Source organism: Chaetodon auriga, chromosome 2 (genome assembly GCF_051107435.1).
Source record: "Chaetodon auriga isolate fChaAug3 chromosome 2, fChaAug3.hap1, whole genome shotgun sequence".
NCBI classification, from domain to species: Eukaryota; Metazoa; Chordata; class Actinopteri; order Chaetodontiformes; family Chaetodontidae; genus Chaetodon; species Chaetodon auriga.
In genome coordinates, this window is record NC_135075.1 from 4,875,194 (window position 1) to 4,899,353 (window position 24,160).

The following is a 24,160-nucleotide window of genomic DNA, read 5'->3' on the forward strand; positions in this document are numbered from 1 at the left end:
TGATCCGTTATTAACATAAAAAACATGATTTAGTGCAGCTTTAAACCAACATCAAACAACGATCATTTGGGTTGCATTCAACAACTACACCTCCCATGAGGTTTGGAGTGTGCATACATCAAGAACCAAGCGTGAGTGAAAGTGCGATGGGACATCAGCTCTCTCTTCTTTTAGAAACAGTCGGAAAATCACAGTTGCAGTCACACACAGACAAACGTTCCTTTATTGTGTATTTATGGACAGTTTGCACATTTATCATTAGCAACAAGGATGATTCATCAACTGTAATAAAACCTCTCAGAGTTGTTTTATTTGGAAAACAAATGAATATGAATAAATAATGAACTGTGAATAAATCCAGTTGTTTTTTTCTTCCTTCCAGTGACTGAACTTGCTGTATACATTATAAATCAATTCATCTAGCAAAAACATATCCTAACTTTATAAAATATGGGTTTTCAGTTCAAGTCCAGTGTCTTCAAAAGCATCCTAAAGAAAAAAGAAAGAGTTGAAACCAGTCGTGAAATGCCACTATGATACATATTCAAGAAGTCTCATGAGGTTCTTCTCTAATAAAAACTGACATCAATCATCTAGAGGAAAACCTACCGAGGTGCACGAGAAAAAGACATTCTCTTGATGGCACAGAGGGGGGGTATAAATCAGGGCTGATTATGTCATTTTGAGAGCGTTTAGATACAAACATTCTACTTACATGTTCTTCTTCACCTTTTCATCAACACTGAGGCAAACAGTGCAATCACATTTAATCAGAAGTAACACTTTATTTTACAGTCTGTGTAGCTTATGTGCACCACGTTCCCAGCATTCACACAAACGATGTGTTCACATATGCTCTCTGGGGTATGGAATTATTGCACTGAATAGCATTAGTGCTGACGTTGATCCCAAAACATCCACTGAATTAAACAAGCTTCTGCACTATTTCCTTCATAAATGCCAAGAGAATAAGAGGGCTTTGAGGTGTAACACAGCCTCCAAGCAGAATACTCAGAAGACAACTTGGGTGTAGTGGACTATCCACCCTAATATAGGTTTGTAGAATTTTGGTTGAAAGCTAAAAAGATGTACAGTATATTTATATTGGGTAAATATCTAATGTTTTTTAAAAGATTAATATTTAAGGGAAAATTTAAGGAAATACAAAAATGTTGTAGAACATTTTGTAAGTTTGGCAGTCATGGGCTACTTCAGGATAAAGTTTGCTAAGACTGCTTAGCGACACCAGCGGCCATGTGACAGGACAGCCTTTGTAAACAGGTGTCGTTTAGTGTCGAAACAGATATTATTTTGTGCTGCCTTTTTTTCCACAAACACTTCTGACAGTTTATCTATTCTTTTGCTATTATATTTAGATATTTTATTAGAGGGTAGCTAGCAAATCAATATCTGCGTAGCTAATAAAGCATTCTCCTGTTGTACAGCCGATAATGTAGTAGAAGCTAGAGTTAGCATCTAGTTGTCCGTTAATATTAATACCAGCTGCTTGGCTTAAATGAGGTTGCTGCTAGCTACGTAACTAACAAACATAGCAAAACCAAATGTTAACTGATGTAAGTTTTGGCCATTATACATTTCATGACATTTTCAATATAAATGGGATCTTCCAAATGCATTTCAAACAGGCCTTTAAGCTACATGAATTTTTGTAACTGAAACTAATGAATTAAAAGCATGTAGCCTGACATGCCTTGAGACATATTTCTTCTAATATATATATCTATATAGCAGTTTCAAATTTATGTGATCTAGAGAAACAATGGAACTGAAAAAGTTCACCAAAATAATCTTAACTCAAGGTCCACTTACTTGCTTTTTCTTGAGATTTCAACCACATCTCATTCCTCACCAGCTCTTCGCTTGTCATGATGTTAGTTACTGTAAGTATGGAAGTTATGTCACATGATGACAAATATATATACCACCGAGGGGTAGTGAGTTCGCCTTTGGCTAAGATGAATTTATCAAACTACTATTCCCAAGATAGAGAACAAACTTTGACATTCAGAACTGACATTGATTTCCAACTGTTGGTAAACCTGATTTGAAATGCATTTTAAATAGCAGTGCATTTGGAATAAATCTGAAATAAGAGGTATAACAAGGAATCCCCTAATATATTGAAAATGCATCAGATGTAGAACTTATCACAATTTGAAACTGACAATATTATTTAGTATGCACATTTAAAGACATACTGTATGTAATTTACATACATTTTCTTTTCGGTTTGCTGTCACAGTGAGGAAAGCTCAGAAAGAAATCTCATGAACCAGCTACTTACAACACTAATGAATGTTAGATGGCTCTTTCTCTGCTGGGATTTTATATTCTATAGTTAGCCATTATTTCTGTAATAATTTCAAACAGATCACCACTGTGGCTCCAGCTGTGACTGAGGGGAGATTTGTGAAACAACTGCAAAGCCTTTCCAACACAGAGAGATTGTAGAATAAAGTGCACTGGAACTGAATCATACACATCTTCCAAGTACAGTAGTTGTGCGCCACGCAGCTTCAAACTGGGCAGAGGGCTCTTGGGCTCTCCTGGGGTCATTCATCAAGGTTGGATGGCGGAGAAGTGTGCCTGTTGTTGGTATTAATAGCCTGGGGTGAAATAGGTCTTCTCCGCTGTGGAGACGATCTGGCAACTCGGGTGAGCCCTGTCTCACTTTTCTCCACTTTTTCTGACTCAAGCCTCATTCTGGGCCTCATTCTCCTCAAGCTGTTACTGCAGGAGAGGCAGGGAGTGTCAGCAGAACACATGAAAACACCCACTATCCTCACCCCCACCCGCTACATCACTCCACGTACTCTTGCTATTGCCCGGTTCAGAAAATCATATTTCTCTGATAAATTCATGATTGATAAATTATCTTCTCTTTGTAGACAATAAAATTAAAATAATTTGTGGTAATTAAGGCAGTCTTTCCATTTATAAACAAGACATTTAAACTCAGAAAATGCAGTCGGATAGGAAAAAAAATGAAAGGTCGGACTTGTCCCAAAGAAGTCATGTTTACTTGTTCCATAGTTAAAACCTTTCATGTTTTGTTCTTCAACTTCTCGAGGAAAAAGTCTTGTAAAGTTCCCGCATATTTTCTTCTCCCATTTATCATCTTAAATTCCACGGAGTCCCTTTTAGACCTTATAGAAACCTGGGTTTCTAGATTTCAGCAGAAAGAAACCTCAGTGTCGGAGTTATACGTGCACAGACGGCACGCTCTTGTTGAGGACCTGTGCCCTCATCAGCTGGACGCTGGTCATGATCTTCTTCTGGTGGCCCATCAGCGTCACCCCGAGCCTCTGGATGTCCCTGCACAATGCACACACACACACACACACACACACACACACACACACACACACACACACACACACACACGCACGCACACACACACAAAACAAACAAATTAATCAAGAGTTTTAGTGATCCATGATGGCCTTTAAACTGTTTGAGCCACTTTGGGGAACACTGAGTTTTGAGATACTGTAACTTCTCAGCTAATGCACCCCTGTCCTGAGAATTTCACGCAGCAGAGAGAACAAGGCCTTTATTCAGTGCACATTGTTTTCAGCCACAACAGGCAGCTATTTTCAGGGGAAAAAACCTGCTCTACACTACCTGCTCAGCACCAAACAGCAGCAGACAGACAGTTAGCAATTGGCTTGTGAACATGTAGCAGATAAAGAGCGGGAAATTTCTTTCAGAAGTTGGTGGAGGCCAAAACCATCAGTCAATATTGGACTTAGATTGGTTAGGTGGTCAGAAACATGATTCCAAATGCATTGTTATGTTGCTCCTTAACTGCTGGATTTGTAATAGGCAACAAATTAGCCATGTCAACTTAAAAGGTGAGGTGGCACGGTGGCTCAGCAGGTGCATGCGTGGGTTCTCTCCGGGCACTCTGGCTTCCTCCCACAGACCAAAAACATGCTCATTAGGTTAATTGGTGACTCTAAAATTGTCCATAGGTGTGAGTGTGAATTGTTGTATGTCTGTCTATGTTGCCCTGCAATCGGCTGGCGACCGGTACCCCACCTCTTGCCCATTGCCAGCTGGGATAGGCTCCAGCCCCCCGCAACCCCGAAAGGGATATGCGGGTATAGAAGATTAATGAATGAACTTAAAAGGTAATGATAGATCATTGTTGTGTTCACAAATTGTTTCTGCTGCCCCCAAGTGGCCTAAAAGATCAGTAATTGCAGCCAACACTGAACCATTACAAAAAATCCATCAAAATAAAAGCATTTCTTTCAAACATTTTTTTTGGGGGGGCCTCTGACCCACTGACAACGGGACCGTGACCCACCAGTTGAGAATCACTGCACGAAGTTTCAGGAGACCCATTATGCACAGATATTTCACAACAAAAACTTTCCAGTGGCTCAAAGGACATGACTCTTTTCTGACAGCCCTTTTAATGTGTAATCCATAGCTGCAGGAGCTGTTGAGCTTCAGTGACAGTAGCTTGACACTGATCACTGATTTTTTTTCTCAAAAAATTGGCAAAGCAGAAGCACATCCTACACCTCCATTTTCCCTTTTACCCAGCCTTTATTTAACAGTGGCTTGTGCAGATCATTATATTATTTGGTAGTATTTGCGATCCCACCTGTATTTGGATATCAGCGTCGTGAGGCACAACTCACAACTTGCTGCAAGAGCATCAAAGAAATTTCACTTGATAAGAGAGATGTGGTCATGTCGTGTGCAAAGATAGTTGTAGGTGGTAATTAATGGAGAAAATGATCGGCGCAGAAACACAACAGTCAATCAAGCAGATTTTATCTCTGTTTTCTGTTTGTACCTGGAGCAGTTTTATAATGGTGTAAATGTGTAGAAGCTACAACTCCTCATCGTGCAGACTCTTTAAGCTGGTAGAGCCCATCAGCTACCTACTGCCAAGAGCTCACATCCCCTCTGAGTTATCACCCTCCATCATGGTCAGTGCTTACCCTTGGTTCATGCCTATGACGTGTCCCAGACTGTGGTACCCCCCTGCTGCAAAGTGGTCCTTGTAGCGGCTCATCTTTATGGTGTCCAGCCACTCGTTTACTGAGTTACAGCTGCTGAAGTCTGGGATAGCTCTCTCCATCAGCGGAGGACTGCTTAAACTGAGGCCGAGAAAGAGACAGATGGCCATTGATAGACGGAGAGAGAGAGGAAGATGAATGGGAAGACAAAAAGATTAGTTGGAGGGAGTCTGAAAACAAGAAAAGAGTCAAAAAGTGAGCAAGAGGCAGAGCGACCAGGGGAAAGGGGGCTTTGAAATGCGCTAGCAGCTGAGGCAGAAAATCAATAGCAGTTAAAATGATAGAGAAGAGGTGACTGCTGTGGTTGCAGGATTGCTGCTTTGGGTAGATTAATACAGGGAGAAATCCTTAACACTCCTCCTTCTCCTCTTGCTCTTCCTCCACTTACTACTTCTCTCACCTCACACACAGATGCACAGTGCCATGCACCACTGACTCTGCAGGACCTGAGATCTGAACAGAGCAATTTACACAGGTCCAGTTTCAGCCCGGGTGTCCTCTCAAACTGCTCCCACATTCACCGCCGATCAATGTCAATATCACAGCTAGGCTTTTACTTAACACACAACGCGTCTATCAGAGATGAGCTTATCGGAAAACGAACACGACCGCTCGCTTCATCTGCCAGAGAACTTTGAGGGAAACTTTAGGCTGCAACTTTATCCCACTGCGCTCATGTTTGATAGCAGCTGGATGAGATTGGATTTACTCTGCCTCCCACACCAGGACAGTTACTTAGTAGCCTAACAGTCTGTCACCATATATTGTCCAGGAGATCATCTTCTCAGCCCCTCGCAGAGGTGTCTTGCTTTGATTTGCAGCTTAATCCGCTAATCACATGAACCAATATTTGATTAAATGTTGGCGAACTGTCACGCCAAATTAAATCAAAAGACTCCTCGGCATGTGACACAATGCGCCCCTGTTGCTACACTGTAAATATGGATCTATTCAGTGGCCCACCCACCTGCAGAGCGTGTCCATAGACTTCAGGTTCTCTGGGTTGCGGATTAGCTTGTCAAGAACGGTGACTATCTGGCAAAAGCGTGGCCTCTCGTTGCGATCCTTCTGCCAGCAATCCAGCATGAGAGTGTGTAGAGCAGCAGGGCAGCCCATAGGAGCAGGCAGCCTGTAGCCCTCTTCCACAGATTTGATCACCTGCACATGTACAGGAAAATATGGATGAGACTACAGTGCTATGAAACTACATTGAAGGTCAGTTATGGTCAAAAAGTAGGGCTCACATCTCTGTTGGTGAGGTTCCAGTATGGTCGCTCTCCGTAAGACATCACCTCCCACATGACCACTCCGTAGCTCCACACATCACTGGAGGAGGAGAACTTCCTGTAAGTGATGGCCTCCGGGGCTGTCCAGCGGATAGGAATTTTTCCGCCCTGTCAGGAACATAAAGGAGTTTGACCAGGGTCTATCAGACTGAGACATCTTGAGGTTAGAGAACCATTTTTCTTAGCACTGTCAACATATGTCATGAGGTAGACTTGAGAAAGGCACTTTAGCCACAGCTGTTGAAATAGAGCTTGGGACAGTCAAAACACATCTAACTATAAGACAAGGAATCTGTCTGTCTGTATGCATGGATATCTTTTCCATATCTCAAGAACCGTTCAAAGGATCTACTTCACATTGTGAATTACTGGGAACCCAAGGACACAAAGTGTTCACTGTGCCCTGCTGTTTGCAGTGAAAGGGTTCATTCGTTCAACACTCCCTTCATCTTTTAGCATCTTCTAGGTCATCATTTTGGTTTTATGGCATGTTTAACTTAAAGTGGTATTGTCTAGTCTAAAAGTCTAAAACTACCCCAATAAAAATAAAGGTACAGCGGTTTCATCAGCAAAATGTAGTTAAAAGAACCAAAGCAAACACTCATGCAGAAAGGCCATTCACACTGGTATTATGTACAGTATTAGATGGTTTTGTCTTGTGAAGGGGGATCATTTGAACTATTTTTATTTAACTGAATAATGAGGACTAGTTTAATCTGTAACAATGCATCATATTATATGCTGTTTAGTGTGTAAAATCTAAGTCTTCCAAGTAGTAAGGGTTAGGGTTAGTATCCTATAACAATCTGAAATGTAATAACATAGTAGTACAAAGTCGAATAGAAGGGAAATAGGTTAGTAAAGGAATACCTAAATGTGTATTGAAGTACAGTACTTTCCAGCCCTGAGTAAATGTACATGAGAGCATAAAATTAAACAGAACGCTGTGGTTAAACGTCTAAACAGATGCAGTGTGAGCATGTGTTACAGGCCAAGACAAGAATAGACTTGCAAATGTTAGCAAGTATGTGAACTACTTACATTATGCTTGATATAAAACTGACACTTAATTAGGTTGACAAATGGATACATCACTTCTTAGACAAACAAAGCACTCCCTGCGGGTTATTTTAAACATTTGAAGGTTACTCTCAAAAAGTAGCCCATTATAGACACTTGATGTCTTCCTAAACATTAAAATCAGCAAAATGAGCCCACTGGAATACTCTAACCTTAACTCGTGATCGCAATACTTTCAGGTTCTTCAAAGTGACTTTGCTGTCAGACTGCATAGATTAGGCAGCTTTATTCACTTTATTCAGATTTCCAGGCAGTGATGTGAACTGTATTAATCCTCAGCCATTATCCGCCATTAATTCAAGATGTGCGGTAATGACGCTATAGTGTCTGTAATATCACCATCTACAATCCCCTTCCCCTTCAGAATGTCTCTGAGTGATGCTGCACGTAATCACCTTGCTGTCTGTAATCTGATTGCTGCGCTTTAACAGACTGTAACAGACAAATGTGTCAAATGCTGATTTCCATCTGTGTGCTGTGAGCCGATAGCATCAGACTCTGGAAGGAGCTGCCTTGGCCTTTTTTTTAAGTTAAGGCTTAATAGATTTGTTCCCATCAGGCTGCAGGTTTAATATTGAGCCGCACTCAACTGGAGCACTTACACAGATGATTTTTCACTTGCTATCTATTAAATACAGTTGTATTTGCATTACTTTTGTGCAGTTGTATTTGCCTTGAGCCCAAATTTTTGGTCAGATTTCAGTGGAACTGCCTTCTTATATAAAGGTTATACAAGGATAATGAATACATTTTTGTTTGTCAGTTCAATTCATAAAATATGAAGTCATGTATTTATCCACATGTAATCTGTTGGATGTAATGACCCTCCGGCAAGAGAGAGCTGAACTCATTGTTTTAACATTCTATTTTTTGATCCTTTTGTTATCTTTGATGATCTATGATCTTAAATGATGTGTGAAGTCTGGAGTTTAAAATTTGACACACTTGCTGCTCAAGGCTGCTACTACGTCTCCACCAGCCTTGAAGATGGAACACCACTGCTTTTACACACAAAGTTTACTTAGCTCATTATAGGGAGCACTGCTCAGTTGAATAATGTGTTTGGTGGCTCTTGAGGATCTTTGTAAAGTCTGAGTAAATGAGCCTGATGACATCTCAGCTCGAGCTTGAGGAACTGTTAACAGAAAACCCAACGATACAAACTGTGGAGTTTGACCAGGGGGTTTACTGAGGATTCACAATTCAGATCCACTGGATCAGCATTAGTACAGATACTGACCTTTTGAAATGTATTATGTATCATAGAATAGAATGAATAGAATGCCTTTATTGTCATTATACGTGGTGTACAACGAGATTTAAGACAACTCTGGTGGTGCTGTACTAGAAAAAGAATAAATAGCAAATAGTAATCAGCCAGACATCATGTGTTAAAGCTACTTATCAATAAATACATGTTAATGTGATGATGGTGGTAGGGCTTTATCGTGAAACCCAAAGTGCTGACAGTGCCATTCATGACAAGCAGTTTCTGTACTTTTTGTTATCAGGTCATGATTATAGTGTGGATGAAGATGGATATTTTTTACATGTTTAATAAAGATTGATAGAGGAAAGTGGGTAAGAAAACAATGATTGATATTTTGGAACAACAAACTTTTAGTAACAGGAGTAAAAAAAGAACATAGATGAGCACTTTAATGTTAGTTTAGCAGGTTGAAACAGAACAGAGCCTCACACAGATTAAAGGGATGGTCAAAAATAATGACATCTTAAATAACTCTCACCAGAACCTGCAGAGAAATTCTAAGTGTTTTGAAAGGCTCAGAAGCAACAAACATGACTGCTTAACTGATATTCAGGTATAAAATTGTTGTGTGTCCCTATAAATTTGGGCAAAGAGAGCAGATTATCAAATGGGCATTTGCAGAGACCCCAAGTTTATGCTTCAAAATCAGTGTCTGGAAAGAAAAGGTCAGATCAGTGCATCCCTTGTGCTCTCTTGGTGTTTACTGGTAGGATGAAATCCAGGATTTTGGAGCTTTCACCCATACTGTGTCTTGTCAGTTCCCTGATTTTTAAGGAATGTCCCTTAAAAATCTACATGAAATCCATTGTGATCACTCTTCTGCAAGAAAAGACTGGAGCCATAACTATGACATAATAACATCTTCGCTGTGAGTGAACGCCTGCATTCTTTTTAAGTCTGTGCATATTTTGAAGTCTTGTTTTTTTTTTCAGTCTCATTAGATGTAATTACCACTCCCTGATCACTTCTTAAAAAGAACTGTGTCTGCATGTGTGTGTGTGTGTGCGTCTGAATGTGTGTGTGTGCTACATTAATGCTTGCCTCAATATGAAAACTCACACTGGTGGTGTATGCAGCATCAGGGTCATCCTCCAGGACTCGGGACAGGCCGAAGTCAGACACCTTACACACCAGGTTGCTGTTGACCAGGATGTTGCGGGCAGCCAGGTCTCTATGGATGTAGCCCAGGTCAGACAGGTAGGTCATACCAGCCGCAATGCCGCGCAGCAACCCGACCAGCTGGATGATGGTGAACTGGCCATCATGTCTCTACAGGAAAGCAGAAACGAAAAGGAAAAGAAAGATCAGGGAGGAGGAAACAGAGAGAGTTTTAAGGGCAGATCAAAAAAACGTGATGGTATAGCAGCGGAAAAGATGAGGAGAGTGATAATAGAAGAGATTTTAATCAAGATAGAGAAGGGAGTAAAGATAAGAGAATAAAACATGGCAGGGATTTGCTTTTAAGTAATAATCCCCAGTATTTTCATATAAGCAAATACTGGAACTGTTTGACATTGTCGATGTAATACAATGTTAAATCAACTTATATCTTGTTAAAGAAAACTTTCACATTTGCTGCTCTAAACCACTGCTGCCTTTCTTCTGCCAACAATACTCTGACACACAGGACGTGATGCTGCTCTCCTGTGGAAATCATGTATCGGCAGGTTCGGAGAGATAATGACATTTTCACACAAGTTGATGTGTTGAAAAAATGATCCGACCATGAGGGCTTTTTGGAAATCCACACGATTATCAAAATAAATGCACTGATCTTCAATCAAAGCCTTAAAGTTGCCATGAAGTTAACATCAAGATACATTGTTTTCAGCGGACATGGATGAGGAGCAGTCACAGCCATCGCATCTTAAAAAGTGGTGGAAAAGATCGCCACTTACTGATCAACAGACAACGGAAAAAGGAAGGAAGCTCAGGTCCTTTAATGTGTACAGCAAGATGTTGTAGATCTTTTAGCAGTCTGTTGTTGCAGGTGCAATTTTCATTGCAGCCATCTGTTGGGGTAGCAGCGTCAGAGCCAGTGACACCAGCAAAATGAATAAACCCATAAAGAAGGCTGGCGCTGTGCTGGGGATTGCTCTGGAGCTCCGAGAGTTGGATGTTGAGAGAAGGAAGTTGCACAAACTGCTCAACATAATGGACAACACTTCACATCCCCTGCATGACCTACTAATCAGACAGCAGAGTGTTTTCAGTTGGGTGCTTCCTCATCTCCGCTGTAGTAAGGACTGCCAGAGGAAGTCATTCCTACCCGCTGCAATAATGCTGCACAATGACTCCCCTCTGTGCAAGAGAGGACACTTATCCTCTGAGGGACTTGACACATTGAACTTTAATTTGCACGGTGAGAGCTCTATCTTATCTTAATTCTAAATCTATTTTTACTATATCTTATTTCTTTTCCAGTACAGTAGTTTCTATGCACATGTGTATCTACAGTACACTTAAAAAAATGTTTTTCCTGCTTACCTCAGGTCAGCTTAGTGTAAGTTATGTATGTATTAACAGAAGAAAATCAAACAAAGTTAAAAGGAAACAGAAACATTTGCTGCTTAGTATCCCTCAAAAGCTTTAATACCAACCCTGAGGAACGAGTCCAGAGAGCCGTTCTCCATGTACTCCGTGATGATCATCACTGGTTTGCCTGAGGAAACAAACACACCTTCAGAACTCTTCCTATGCTGAACTGCATATCTACAGGATACATACTGTGCTACGTGTACTTATTTACATTCATGTTCAACACTGATTAAGTGCCTTTTGCTGAGGTTTCCATAGATGTTCAGTTCCATGCGGTATGCTAATTCTAAGCAATGCTTCAGTATGTAGTACGTAGAATTGGGTACGCTCAAAAGACCAGTATGGCCATACTGGATGTGCTGTTACTGGTCACAATGACAAAACATTAAAATAAATTCTAAATGGTAGTGAGACAGCTTGGAAAACACGAACCAACGTAACAAAGTATTCAAACTTTTGAAAGTCATTCTTCTGTCTGTCAGTGAAGTTTAATGGATGGTGGCAGTCTATAGACCCACATATTGCATCATTTCCTGTGGGTATAAAACAGTGAGGTATGCTGATTGCTTTGAATAATAGCTGTATACCAGAAAAATGGCTGAATAGTAAATACTGCATACAATTGTAGTGTGTTGTACAGAAGAGGGGCACAATGTGAGACGTCTGCCACCACGTCAATACAAATTCAAATGAACGGCAAAAACTCTGTGGAACTGAAAGCATCTGAAACTAGTGACACACTCAGCAGTGATTTCAAGTTTAGAAACAATGTCTCAGATATGTGCGTAAAATGAGGCAGTCTTACTTCATCAGAAAATTGTTCTCAATCAACTACAACAACATGCTGCTGTTGAGTTTTTTAGTACTACTAAATGAAAAAAAAAAAAAAGACTGAGTATTTAAGTCAAGTGTAACAGGATAAGTGTTGAATGATGACAGGTTTGCACTCTGGCAGAATCTGTCAGATGGGACAGGCTTTAAAATAGGTGATTTAATGTAATTATTGCCTTTATGACCATTTAAGTAAGGACTCTTTTACCTCCTCCTACTCTCCAACCATCCCAGTAAAAATGACTACAATTTATCACCATCCCATGTGATTTGAGCACCCTGGAAAAAGTTAAGCCATTTCTAAATCTTTTCTTGTCTCTTCATGAGCGCAGAGGTACTTTCGACAAGCCCTTTCCTTGAAACTCTTCAGCTCAAGTCCACCTAACTATGGGCTTACTTCAACAAAATGTGAGTGGATAGCATAAGTCCAAAGAAGAGCCCTCAAGTGCTAACTAAGGGGCAAAAGCTGTGACAGCTTCACACAAGTTTTCTAAAACCTACATAACAGATGATAGATGAAGCTTGCGACGTTCATGTAGCCTGAAAATCTGTTTTTACTGTCTAACTTTCAGGCTCACACTCATTAACGTTGCAGACTTTCTATCATGCTATCACGACAAGTGGTCGACAAGCCTAATATAGCGTACTCTGGGTCACCACTCCCTCCAGGCGGATGACGTTGGGGTGGTCGAACTGGGCCATGATGGACGCCTCAGCCAGGAAGTCCCTCTTCTGCTTCTCCGTGTATCCTGCCTTCAGGGTCTTCAGGGCGACTGGGATGTCTCTTTTCCCTGGGAGTCTCATGCGTCCATAACACACCTCCCCAAACTCCCCTAAACACACACACACACGATTCATTAAGATACATTTAACCTCGGAGGCTTTTCAACTGTATTCAACATGTGCTGTGCTTAGCTGCACCACCACCCCCTCTTAAGCCATGGTTAATAAATGAGAATGTGTCTTAAGATAATTTACTAGTTTAGATAAGAGAAACAAATCAACCTATAGGCTGTCTGTGTACATATATGTGCAGAGCTGGAAGTAAGCTAATCATCCATCATCCTCTTTCTCATTAATCCTTATCTTGTGTGATTGCTGTTATTTTTCTTCCTCAGTTCTATACTTAATATTTCTCTGTATGTGTGCAGGAGTCATATCTAACACGGTATATTGTGGAGCTGACACAGTGTTAGTATTCACTGCCTGTCTGAGGAGCTTTGATTGACAGTCCCACGCAACGCTCTGATTCCGCTCTGCCATCCTCCTCTCTGCTGCACACCACAGCCTTTACACTGGCCAATGATTTTAAGTTAGCTCAGCCAATGATTCTCAGTGTGTGTGTGTGTACATGTGTGTGTGTGTGTGTGTGCGCCTCTGCTGGTGTGTGAGCGCACACAAGTTCATGGTTTTACCTGAACCAATGATTTTCTCTATTTTGATCCTGGAAGCTTCAATTTCTCGGGCAAACTCGTGGACCGCCTGGCAGGGGTCCTCGTATGTGTGTGGGTCGATATAGAACCTTGCGTCGGGGAATGACACTAAGATAAACAACATTAGCATTTGGTCACATATCGGAGAATGAGAACAACATCACATCTGAGCCCCTGTCACCGGTGTGCAGAGGGAAATCTTGATGAAAGGGAAGAAATGACTCAGACAGACAGAAGCAGACAGACAGAGGAAAAGAATAAACAGCATGCAGGGAATAAGGCCAGTGGGCTTCTGTAATCAATCAGCATGTGATAAAAACTGTCTGCTTTAAAGATGAACTTTATTACAATGGGGACGAAAATGCGACCTCTTTAAGGAATGCAATTGAATCTATTATTGGTAATAATTGAGGGATGGCCAAACATACCGTGACCGTTCTGGTAATGCATCTTCTCCTCATCAGAGTCCTGGAAGGCTTTGCTGTAGCCACAGTGTCTATACAAACCACACACACACACATACACACACACAAAGGACAAACACGCACACAGTCATCCAAACACACACACATGCACACACATAAACATATGGCGGGATGAATACAGGACAATAGTGAAACATTTGTGCTATCAAACTCCAGCTCATTATTACTAAATCAATAATTGATCATGATGAATTATTAACTTCAACAGAGCTATTCATCACTTAGTGATACTTAGTTATTTCTAAAGAACAACCAGTCAACCAGTTCACCCTGTTAATTAAGGTTTTCACTGGAAACAATTAAAGGGAAAGAAGTCAAGAAAGAGAAATGTTTAAAGGGTCAGTTCATACATCACAAACAAAAGGCTTTTTCATTTAGAGTGAATGAATTTAGAATTATTATTGCAAATAAGAATTTGGGTGAACCAAAAAACAATCATCAACAAACGCTGTAAAGGTTCCCTTTACAATAAACATTACAAACATTTTTCTATGGGTATGCTTCCATGTTTTCAATTTAAAATAATTCACATCAATAATCATATTTAGAAGGCACGAAACACATCTCAGCAGGGGATTTAGGAGACACAGGACAAAAAGAAATAAATAAAGGTTTTAACACCTCCTTCACACATAAGATTAAAAAGCAGCAGTCTGTCTCTTGCCCCTCATGAGTCTGTAGCTTTCTATCATCTCCAATTGGGCAGTTTTTTTTTCAGAGGTAGTTAATTTTCTGTTGGTTTTTAAATGAGCTGGCATGATTGATTGGCACTGTGGTCCTGTATGCACTGGAAAGGTTCCCTGCGCTAGCTTCGTTTGGTATGGGCAGTGTTGGAGGAGCAGGAAATTTAACATGTTTTTTTTTTCTTTTTTTTTTCTGTCTGTGTAGTCACTTTAAAACCTGGCAAGGCTGGTGCAACATCCACACAGACAGTCCTTATGAACTGTGTCCTTTCTGCTTCATTTACTGACTTGTTCCAGCTACCACAGATATTGAAGTGGAAGTTAACAACAAAGTAAAAACCAAGTTCTGTAGATGACAGAAGGGCTGCTAAATTTATTTTAAGTTTTGGCAAACTGTCTCATAAAGTGATGAAATACAGGCATAAAAGTCACCCATAAGTCTCTGTGGTAGTCTGCAGGTTATTAATTTTATCACTGCTGTACACCTGCCAATATATTTTGTTGTCTTTCATATTTTATATATGTATATATACAGTATAATTGTATTCTACTCCTACATTTGAACTTCTTGTTATGACTTATGTCTTAGATTCTTGATTTTACTTACTCTACTTACTTTTATACATATAGATTAAGCATTGCTGCAGTAGGAATGAAGATTGTCATTGTCAATGACTGCTTCACTGTAACTGCTGTCCATTTGACAACTTAAGCACTTGAAACTAGCAGGCGTTATCTTGAGGGACAGCTGCACACTATAGCATTAGTCAAAGTGCTGTATCTCATTAATATAGATTAGAGGGTCATTTAGTTAGTATAGCGCAAGCATTTGTGGTGATCAACCATTAATTCATCTGCAGTGCTGTAAGGATTTTTTCATTATGATACAGGTTTTCTTCCTGTGTAAACGGTGAAACTGCCCCTGGTGGTTTCTGTCATTAAGAGTTGTTGCTATTTCCTCATGAGTTTAATAATAAGTTGGCCAGGAGCATTTCAAATGCTGAACTCCACCATCAGTGCTGCCTGTTTTTCAATACTCCATCTCAGTAGCATCAAATATACAGGACTTTGCAGTCAGGACAACATGATTTTGCCTGGATAACATCTTTAAATCTTTTTGTTCTAATCAAACAGAATGGAAGTAAAAAACTTATTATGCACTGAATTATGAATTAATTAAGTGCAATGAAATTAATTATTCGGTGCAGTACTACAGAGATATAAGTTGAAGACATCAAAAGGGAGGAAGGGGGGGCTGATGGGATAAGTAGGAACATTTGGCTTGCAAGCTACTGGACATGAATCAACATAATTAAATCCACTATGAGGTGCAAATTGCGAGCTAGGAAATTAGCTAAATAAGACAGTGAGAAGACAGGGAGGAGATGAGAGAAGCTGAAGCATTAGCTTTCAAGACTCCTTTCTACACATCGTCCTTATCACTGATAGAAAGGCATGCAGATTATTTATGTGTCTGGTATTTTGATTCAACATAACAAAGGGGACTGCAGGTATTTTAGCTTCTCAAACATTTCAATGAGATCCTGTCTTGCTTCTTAATTTCATTTTACTTGCAGCCAATACATCATGTGGAAAAAGCAGGGAGAAATACAGTGCACACTAGGTCTTGATCACAAGCAACAGTACACAAAGAGAGGCACAGTAGAGTAGTGTAAGAAAGTGTTCCACACACAGCAGCGATGGGTAGTGTGGTAAAGTGTAGCCTTGCCGTTTCCTGCAGATGATGATGGCCAGAAAGGTGATCAGGCCGAACACCAGGGCCATGCAGATCCAAATGATGGTCATGGTGTTGTAGCGCAGAGGAGCTGAAAACACGCACAAACACACTGTGTTAACTGGCAGAAAGGTGCCACCAACAGTCAAGAGTTTTCAGTTTACACTAACACACACACTGACGCACGCTGGCAAACACAGACGGCAGGTAGAGCGTTCTTGGACAAACAAGATAAACAAGAAATTGGAGCTTCATTAAAGAGCTCAGCATTTTTTAATTACCTCATGTTTGCATTTTGAAAGTTTGTCTGTGGCATTATGGGTAGGAAATATTCAGCTAATGCTGTCATCTATTTTGAAAGACTGAGCGTTTTCCCAGACTCAAGTGAAAGCCTCTACGTTAAAGTACACTGAGATAAAAGCTTACATGGACGTGTATACGTGCATAAGACACTCCAGTCAAATATATCTGGACATGCCACTGAATAAAGGGGGCAGGGTCTCTGCACATAAACACACCACCACACACTTCTAGTGGGTCATAAATCACGATTGAGATTAAGAGGGATTATTTCTGTATGAGACATTGCCTTCTAGGAAAGTCCTCCAGAGTATACCTTTATCATACAGTATATTGTCATAATGTGCCCAACTGTGTGTGCTAACACACCCTTCAACATGGGTTTGTACACCTAAAGCAGCGGTAGTGCGGCGCCCACGTACGCCCAGCGCTGCGGAAGCATGGGTTCAGTTCGTGGAAGCAGGTATCCAGCTTGGCTTGGCATTATAACACACCAGGGGCACTGCTGGTGAGTGGGACGCCAGTGAGGAATGAGTCACTCTTTTTAGCCCAAGAAACAACTACTTGGAGGAAACAGTCAAGAAGAGTTGGCAAAGTGTGGCTCCTGATGCTAAAAGGGTTTCAGTGAGACTAAACATATCAACTTACTACATGCAAAAAGTTACTTTATTTATTTCATTTTGATTCAATTATTCGCAGGTTATTACAGTCTCATTTTTCTAGATGCATTTTTCACAGTAACTGCTGTTTTGATACTTTCTAAGTTTCTACAAGGCCAAACAAACATCTCATATTCACATTCAGAAACAGCTGACCCGATCAGAGCTTTGCACCTGACAGGATTAAGAATGGAGAAGTCATCTTCCTGTGCTAGAGCTAGAATCCACTCTAAAGAAAAGTGGCAACATGTGTGGATGAGGCTGATACAGCTGTTCAGGTTGCTGTGAATCAACTCACAGAAATAAGCAAAGGAATTTCTTGGATTGACAAACAGGCTTTAAGTTAAACACTCCAAGCAATCGCAACAGCAGCTGTTTAGGCTGAAAATGACATTGGAAAAGAGCCAGCAAATGGCAAACATGAGCACGATATCAGACTGATTCATGAGGTAACAAGACTGAGAGTCCACACCCACACTAGCAGCTCTTTGAGGCTGTACTTAGGTGTAGTGGTGCTTTGAGTTAAACATGAAATGATCACTATGGAAACATTCTCACAATGACAATGCTAACATGCTGATGTTTAGCAAGTAAAATTCACAAATGAGGCTGATTAGAATGTTTTGCAGTTTTGCAGGTATTTCTTCACAAAAAGAACTGGTTGAAGTGAAACCTGACTGTATGGTGGCACTACGTGAAAAAACCAGGGGATCACCAAAGTCATGAGAATTCATCCAAAGGGGGGTTTGAGTACATGTAGCACATTTCATGGCAATCCTCCAATAGTTTTCAGGATAGTTTCCAGTAATCAAAACCAGTAGCTTTCATTCTCTGGAGACCATGAGTCTGTACAAGTGGTGGACTGACAAACTGACAGACAGAACAAAAATGCCATTCCTAGAGGAACTCATTTCATCATTTGATTATCTTGTTGCACCTACGTGGGTTATTGTTAAGTCTCACACAGGCTTGGGTGCAACTCAATGCTGAGAAATTGCATCATTGTTTGCAGCTGGGCAACGGACACGACGAAAAAGGCTACTGGTCTGTTTTTCCTAAAGTTTAGGACTTATTGATTACTCGGCATGTTGGCTCATGGGATCTGTGCAGTCCTCTTGTTTTCAGTGTCTGAAAGTGAATCAGTATCAAGAGGAGGAGAGTCGGGGTCCAGTGAGCAGCAGAGTGAAGGGAGACTATTAGTCAATGAAACAGCACTGGGACTCCAACCAGGCAGGAGGTTTAGCTTTGCAGACCCAGAGTCTGCTCTGCAGGTTATCTGCCAAATCCCCTATTAGGAAAGAAAAATGTTCCAATAAAAGGTTTTTTTTTTTAGTTATTCCTAACTTTCAGTGTAACTTGCCTCAGGTGGACAGACCCATGAAGACTCATAGCCCACCCAGCACTGTGTACAGCTGTTTGAAGCTGGGAAAGGCTGCAGTTTTGCTGACAGGGGTGACCCTCTAACAATGCACAGATCAATGGAACAGAGGGATGGACTGAGGCGGTTATCGCCCTCACTGAGACCCAAGCCTCTTTAGCCCTGGACCATGCAGTCTGGCCTGGCTTTGAGAAGCTCTCCTGTGCCAAATCTTTTAACACAACAAACTGTTTTCTTACCGGGCAAGAGGCAAGAGGTTTTAAGCAAGCATGTGAGTGATACAGTAAGCCTTCTTTATGTTTCTCTGTTTCTTAGAGCTTCATACACACACACACACACACACACACACACACACACACACACACACACACACACACACACACGCACCTGCTTTCCCAGTCTGGATCTCCACGTTCTGGCTGAAGCGTCCGCAGCCTGCTGACGTTCTGGCTCGGACCTGAAAGATGTACTTGGTGCCCGGCTTCAGCCCTGACACTCGGGCACTGGTATTTTTAGACTTCAGAGTGGAGTAACTGTGCTCTTCATTATCCTGTGAGAGAAAAAGCCACATTTAAAGATTAGGTTAGAGGAAATTGGCATGCTGGTCAGCCTATGAGCTCACTGCGTTTCCCCATGAAAACAGCTTTGCTGCTCCATGTAACAGGAAGGAGAACTTGTCCCCAACAGCTTACTTACACATCCAGCAGACACAGAGCAACACAATCATTAATTTAGTCATGTTGCTCACCAACTGGCAAATTCAAGTCCAATTTCACTCTCTTTTAGTTATTTTTAGACTCTACCTGAGGTGAATGTCTATTGTCATAACTGCTAAATGCTCCTCTGTGCTGTTTGCTGATGAACAGGTAGTGTACAGCAGGTTTTTAGAGTTTTTTTGTACTGAAAATGACGTTATGACAGCAGCGAGAGTGAAGGAAGAAGTAACTTGATCCATCAGCAGGTGTTAAACTGGGCTGGAGCCTGCCAGAGCTCCTTCCTGCCTCTTCAATCATATCCAGGGCTGCCAACTCTCACACTTATGGTGTAAAACGCCTGCTTTCAGGCTGCATCTCACACTGTGACATGACCAAAAGAAAAGTCATGCCAAATAAGAGCAAGCCACAAAGCCACTCTTTGATACAATAGTTTTACTGCAATTAAGGCAGATTATGACCTTGATCAACAGTTGATCCTCCCAGTACAGTCATTCACATCACTGAACGTAATCTGGAGTTTAGCACAAGCATCAATACTGATGCTCTGCTTGGTGAGGGACTTGCCCACAACTACTCCTTTCAGTGGATTAATGATGGGATACCTGCAGTCATAACACAACAGCAAGATTGATTCATGTGTCTCCAAGATGAGAGGACATTTCACACTTTACACATGGCACAGCATTGTTAAATTCATTATTGATTTAAATCTCCCGACGCTGGCACAGGATCAGTCTGACTCTAACAGGAATGAATGCTCTGTGTTTTTCTGTACATCAGAATAGTAAGCTGTTACACACACCGATTCTAAGTTTAATGGTTAAATTGTTTGGAATAAAGCAGCAGTTCTCTGGATGAATCCTCAGCTCCAGAGCTGTTGGGACATTTTTCACTTCAGAATAAGTCCAAATGTCGTTTCCTCTGGAGAATCTATTTTTTCTGTCATGTCAGGAGATAGAAAGACTTTTCAGTTTTGCAGGAGTGGTGTTGCTGCATAAACAGAATCTAATTGTTAAAAAACAAAATAAGGCAAAAAAAAAAAAAAAAAAAAAATCACATTGTATAGTACTGTAAGTTAATTGTCGCCTCAGTGCACAAAGACATCTCTTTTATGCAAGGACAGGAATTTCATTGTTTCTTAAACCATTAATTCAATAAACTGTATTATTGAATCCATAATTAATTATGTACTCTAATATATCACCCAAATTGATATTTGGGGTGATGTATTATTGTGCAGAAACACTTCTCCATTCCCCAAATTACAAACACTTTCTCGCTTCCCTGGAGTGGTATCTGGCCATGTAGATAGTTAAGATTCATTTTATCTGTCATCACCAGCCACCACAGCTTATCGTTATCTTTTTCACATTTTGGAGATAATAGTAGTGGCTTCCTCAACATACTTTATGTTACAGCTTTAGCATGGAGCAAACGATCAACTGCAGAAACAAGAGTCTTTTACCGTCACTTAACTAGCAATTTAACAAATTTCAAACTCTTTGTGTGCTACAACAGCAACTGAGAATATTCTTCCTCATCTTCAACGTGCTTGTCATCTTTAGGTGTGTTAATGGTCCAACTGTACTGCTGCTTATAACAATGCTATCAGTCAAAAATGAATTTTCAGATGATGCAGTGCCATTTGTCTCAGGAGTTTTTTGAAAGCACATCAGTATCTTGAAACAAGGAGGGAAATGGCAGATTGTGTCGATCTTAAATTATCATAAATGAACACAACCTTGTCTGCCAGTCAAATGTAATTGGCAGATAATTACCTGAGACATCTCTTGATCTGCTTCTATCATCCAGAAAAATGACAGGTACTTTGAGGAGTGTTTGTCTTATTTTCATGTTTCCTTTCAGATAATAGCTTCATTTATGACGCATCATTTGTTCCGAAATACATTCTCATGCCTATCACGTCTATCTACCATGCAAAGTTTTCTTTTTATGTACATACTCATTAGGGAAAGGGATGGATTTGTTGTTTTGAAGGACCATGTTCTCTTTTTAGAAGTCTCACCTGAACAGTAGTGTTCAGCATTACCATCATCATCATCATCATTATTGCTATCGTCACCTTGTTTTCATCTACCTGCTGCAGCATCTTTGCACAGTGAATTCAGAGATACTTTATAAGGTGGTAAAATAAGTTCAACAATAATAAGAGGTGCAAGGTGCATCCAAACAGAAGAATAAGTGAATCATTCATGTGTCCTTAGAAAGGCTAAGAACCTAATTATGAAGAAGCGCTGGGTGCAGAAATAAGAGCCTTTTTTTTTGTCTTCATTATCATCCTCAGCGAGCGTGCTGCGGCAGCGGCCACCACCCTCGCTGTGACTCATTGTTGTTTAGTACAGTGGTATAGAAACCTTAAGAAAGCACAGTGCTGACTTGTCCACTTGAAATCCCCCACAGGCGTCTCGCCCCCTGAGCGAGGCCAGATTAAGACACCAGCGCGAGAGACGAGTTAATCCTTCAGCGCTCCCCGCACCATCCTGCTTGTTTGGCTATGAGACTGCCTGTTCCCAGGCTGCTCCCTCTGCAATTAGCTGATTTCTATCATCACACACACATACATCAACTCACCCAAACACACATGCATATGCACATTCACACACTTGCAGCAATTAGCTCGTCGTGGGGCTTATGCGCCCGCCAGCCACTTGCTGTCACTGTCACTTTTGCTAAGTTGGAATCTACACCGTCTCATCCTCCTTCTTGCGCTCCCTCTCTCGACCCCCATTTCCTTTCAATTAGCTGAGCTGCCAGCAGGATCTTTTTCTTGGATTAAGTTATCCAGAGTCCATCCAACCACCACTGCATTCACAATATCTTGGCTCAGCTTAGTCACAGCCCTTTGAAGACAATGAGCTTATGTTCTCCAGGTAGAGTGGAGACTGTGGCACTTTGCTTCCTCTCATAAGTGCTTGCATAGTTTCATGGTAGTTGTCTTTTTGGAAAATAAACAGAATATGTTGACACAACACAAAAACAAATGACTGCTGTGCTTGGGTTTGTGCTTTTTTAAATGCAGTTATGAGTGGTACAGCTGCCGCCGTTGGTGGAGTACCTTTTCATAGTATTTGATGTCATACTCCAGGATTACTCCGTTGGGCTGGTCGGGTTCATGCCACAGCAGAGTCACACTGTTCTGACTGGTGTTCTCCTGGCGGATCGCTAACACTTCAGAGGGGGCTGCACAAGAAACAGGACAGATTATTTGCTTTGTCAGTTCAACATGTGGTTCCTCAATGATCAACATATATAATGAGGTAATGAGATTACCCTGTAGCTAATTACTGTTTACAAAGGAACTGGCACCACTATGGTCATATTTGGTTATACTGACGCATAAAAACTTAAGGTAAGGGAGAGGTTGTGGTTATGGTTGAAAGAAACCAAGATGACTGTCGGCAGGAATGGCAAAATTCCTCTCTAAGACATTTTGCAGCAATGTAACAGCATCACACTGCATTTGACTTTGCTTTTGAGTCCTTGTCAAGTAAATACCGCCATTTCAACAAATAGTCAATACTGTCATCATAACTCCGTCTCTTCAGACTGGCCTTGTCGCACTGTGGAGCTTTAGTCTGAACATTAAACAAGCTCTGGCACAGTGTGACAGCACCTGAAAATACAATGAAATCACATATGGAAAGAGGAACTAATTGGCACAAAAGTGAAGTTTAGTAGAAGGTCAACAAAATCAGTCCCTCAGCAGTTGGTACATTACAGTCACGTAGAGTTTTCTGCACAAAATTCAGCTGAACTTTTCAACAATAAAGATGTTCTTAAGATCCCACGAAAGGATAAAATGTTGCCTGAGGCAAAACTAATGTTTCAAGACAGTATTTCCTGGTGCATGTATGGATTTAGCATACACTCCAATGAACAACAGCAGAGAACAGGAATGGATTTTAACCTCATGTCTGTCCAACATTTTATCTTGTTCGCTGGACCTCCCATCTTTACTATTACTATTCTTTACTCCGAGGTCTACTGGAAACTCCATGTGAGTTAATCTCTCTGGGTGCTACTGACTTTTTCAAAACCAAACCTCTTAATCCTCCCAAACTATCAATCAATCCTTTGATTTATCAGCTGTGTTCATATGGTTCCCGTGTATTCACACTGCTGCGTACAGCAGGAGGGACAGAACTAAGCTGCTGTGAAGAAAAAAAAAAGTTGAAAAATGGTAAACTTGAGTGTAGGTTAGACTTAAGTGACAACCCTTTAATGACAGGATTATCACAACTGATTACACTAATCAGAATGCAGATAAGTGTGTATAATTTATTGTGCTTATAGAGTCAGTATGGAGGGCATTATCGGCACAAAATGATGGTGAGACAGCACATTACACTTTTAAAAATGATATTTTGGCACATTTACAATATTTGACAGTGAGAGTGAGACATCAAGAGGTGAAGAGACAGATGTGTGATTCAAAACCAAGGCTGGATTCAAATTATTTTTCACATTGTTTTTGTGCCATTCCTCTTATGGATAATTTACAATGAAAGTTTTTAGGCATTTTTCCATGACAAGAACCAACGACCTGCAACTTGGAGCTTTCTATAATCTGAATTTCTAGGAAACAAAGGCTTTGGGGCCAGGTTCAGCATTGCTTTTCTACCAGTACATCCTCATATATAAATGACAGAATAGGTCGACTGTCAATGACTGCCAAAATCACATACATG

General features: G+C 40.8%; 1 protein-coding gene across 4 annotated transcripts in view; it reads right to left on the minus strand.

Annotated features, from left to right (window-relative positions):
- Positions 1-200: 200 nt before the first annotated feature.
- epha8 (eph receptor A8) overlaps positions 201-24,160 on the minus strand; it is a 106,727-nt gene continuing 82,767 nt past the window's right edge. Inside the window, exons 9-20 of one of the 4 annotated variants that reach the window (XM_076751026.1) lie at positions 22,528-22,652; positions 19,123-19,285; positions 16,393-16,489; positions 13,924-13,991; positions 13,478-13,603; positions 12,710-12,895; positions 11,294-11,355; positions 9,753-9,962; positions 6,302-6,451; positions 6,025-6,215; positions 4,980-5,138; positions 201-3,336 (exon numbers count right to left, since the gene is read on the minus strand). In XM_076751026.1, coding sequence (XP_076607141.1) covers positions 3,222-3,336; positions 4,980-5,138; positions 6,025-6,215; positions 6,302-6,451; positions 9,753-9,962; positions 11,294-11,355; positions 12,710-12,895; positions 13,478-13,603; positions 13,924-13,991; positions 16,393-16,489; positions 19,123-19,285; positions 22,528-22,652 — 1,652 coding nt within the window. In that variant the 3' untranslated portion in view covers positions 201-3,221. Of the gene's footprint in view, positions 3,337-4,979; positions 5,139-6,024; positions 6,216-6,301; positions 6,452-9,734; positions 9,963-11,293; positions 11,356-12,709; positions 12,896-13,477; positions 13,604-13,923; positions 13,992-16,356; positions 16,490-19,122; positions 19,286-22,527; positions 22,653-24,160 lie in introns of all 4 variants that reach the window. The other 3 variants (XM_076751019.1, XM_076751011.1, XM_076751003.1) reach the window with 3 other exon arrangements.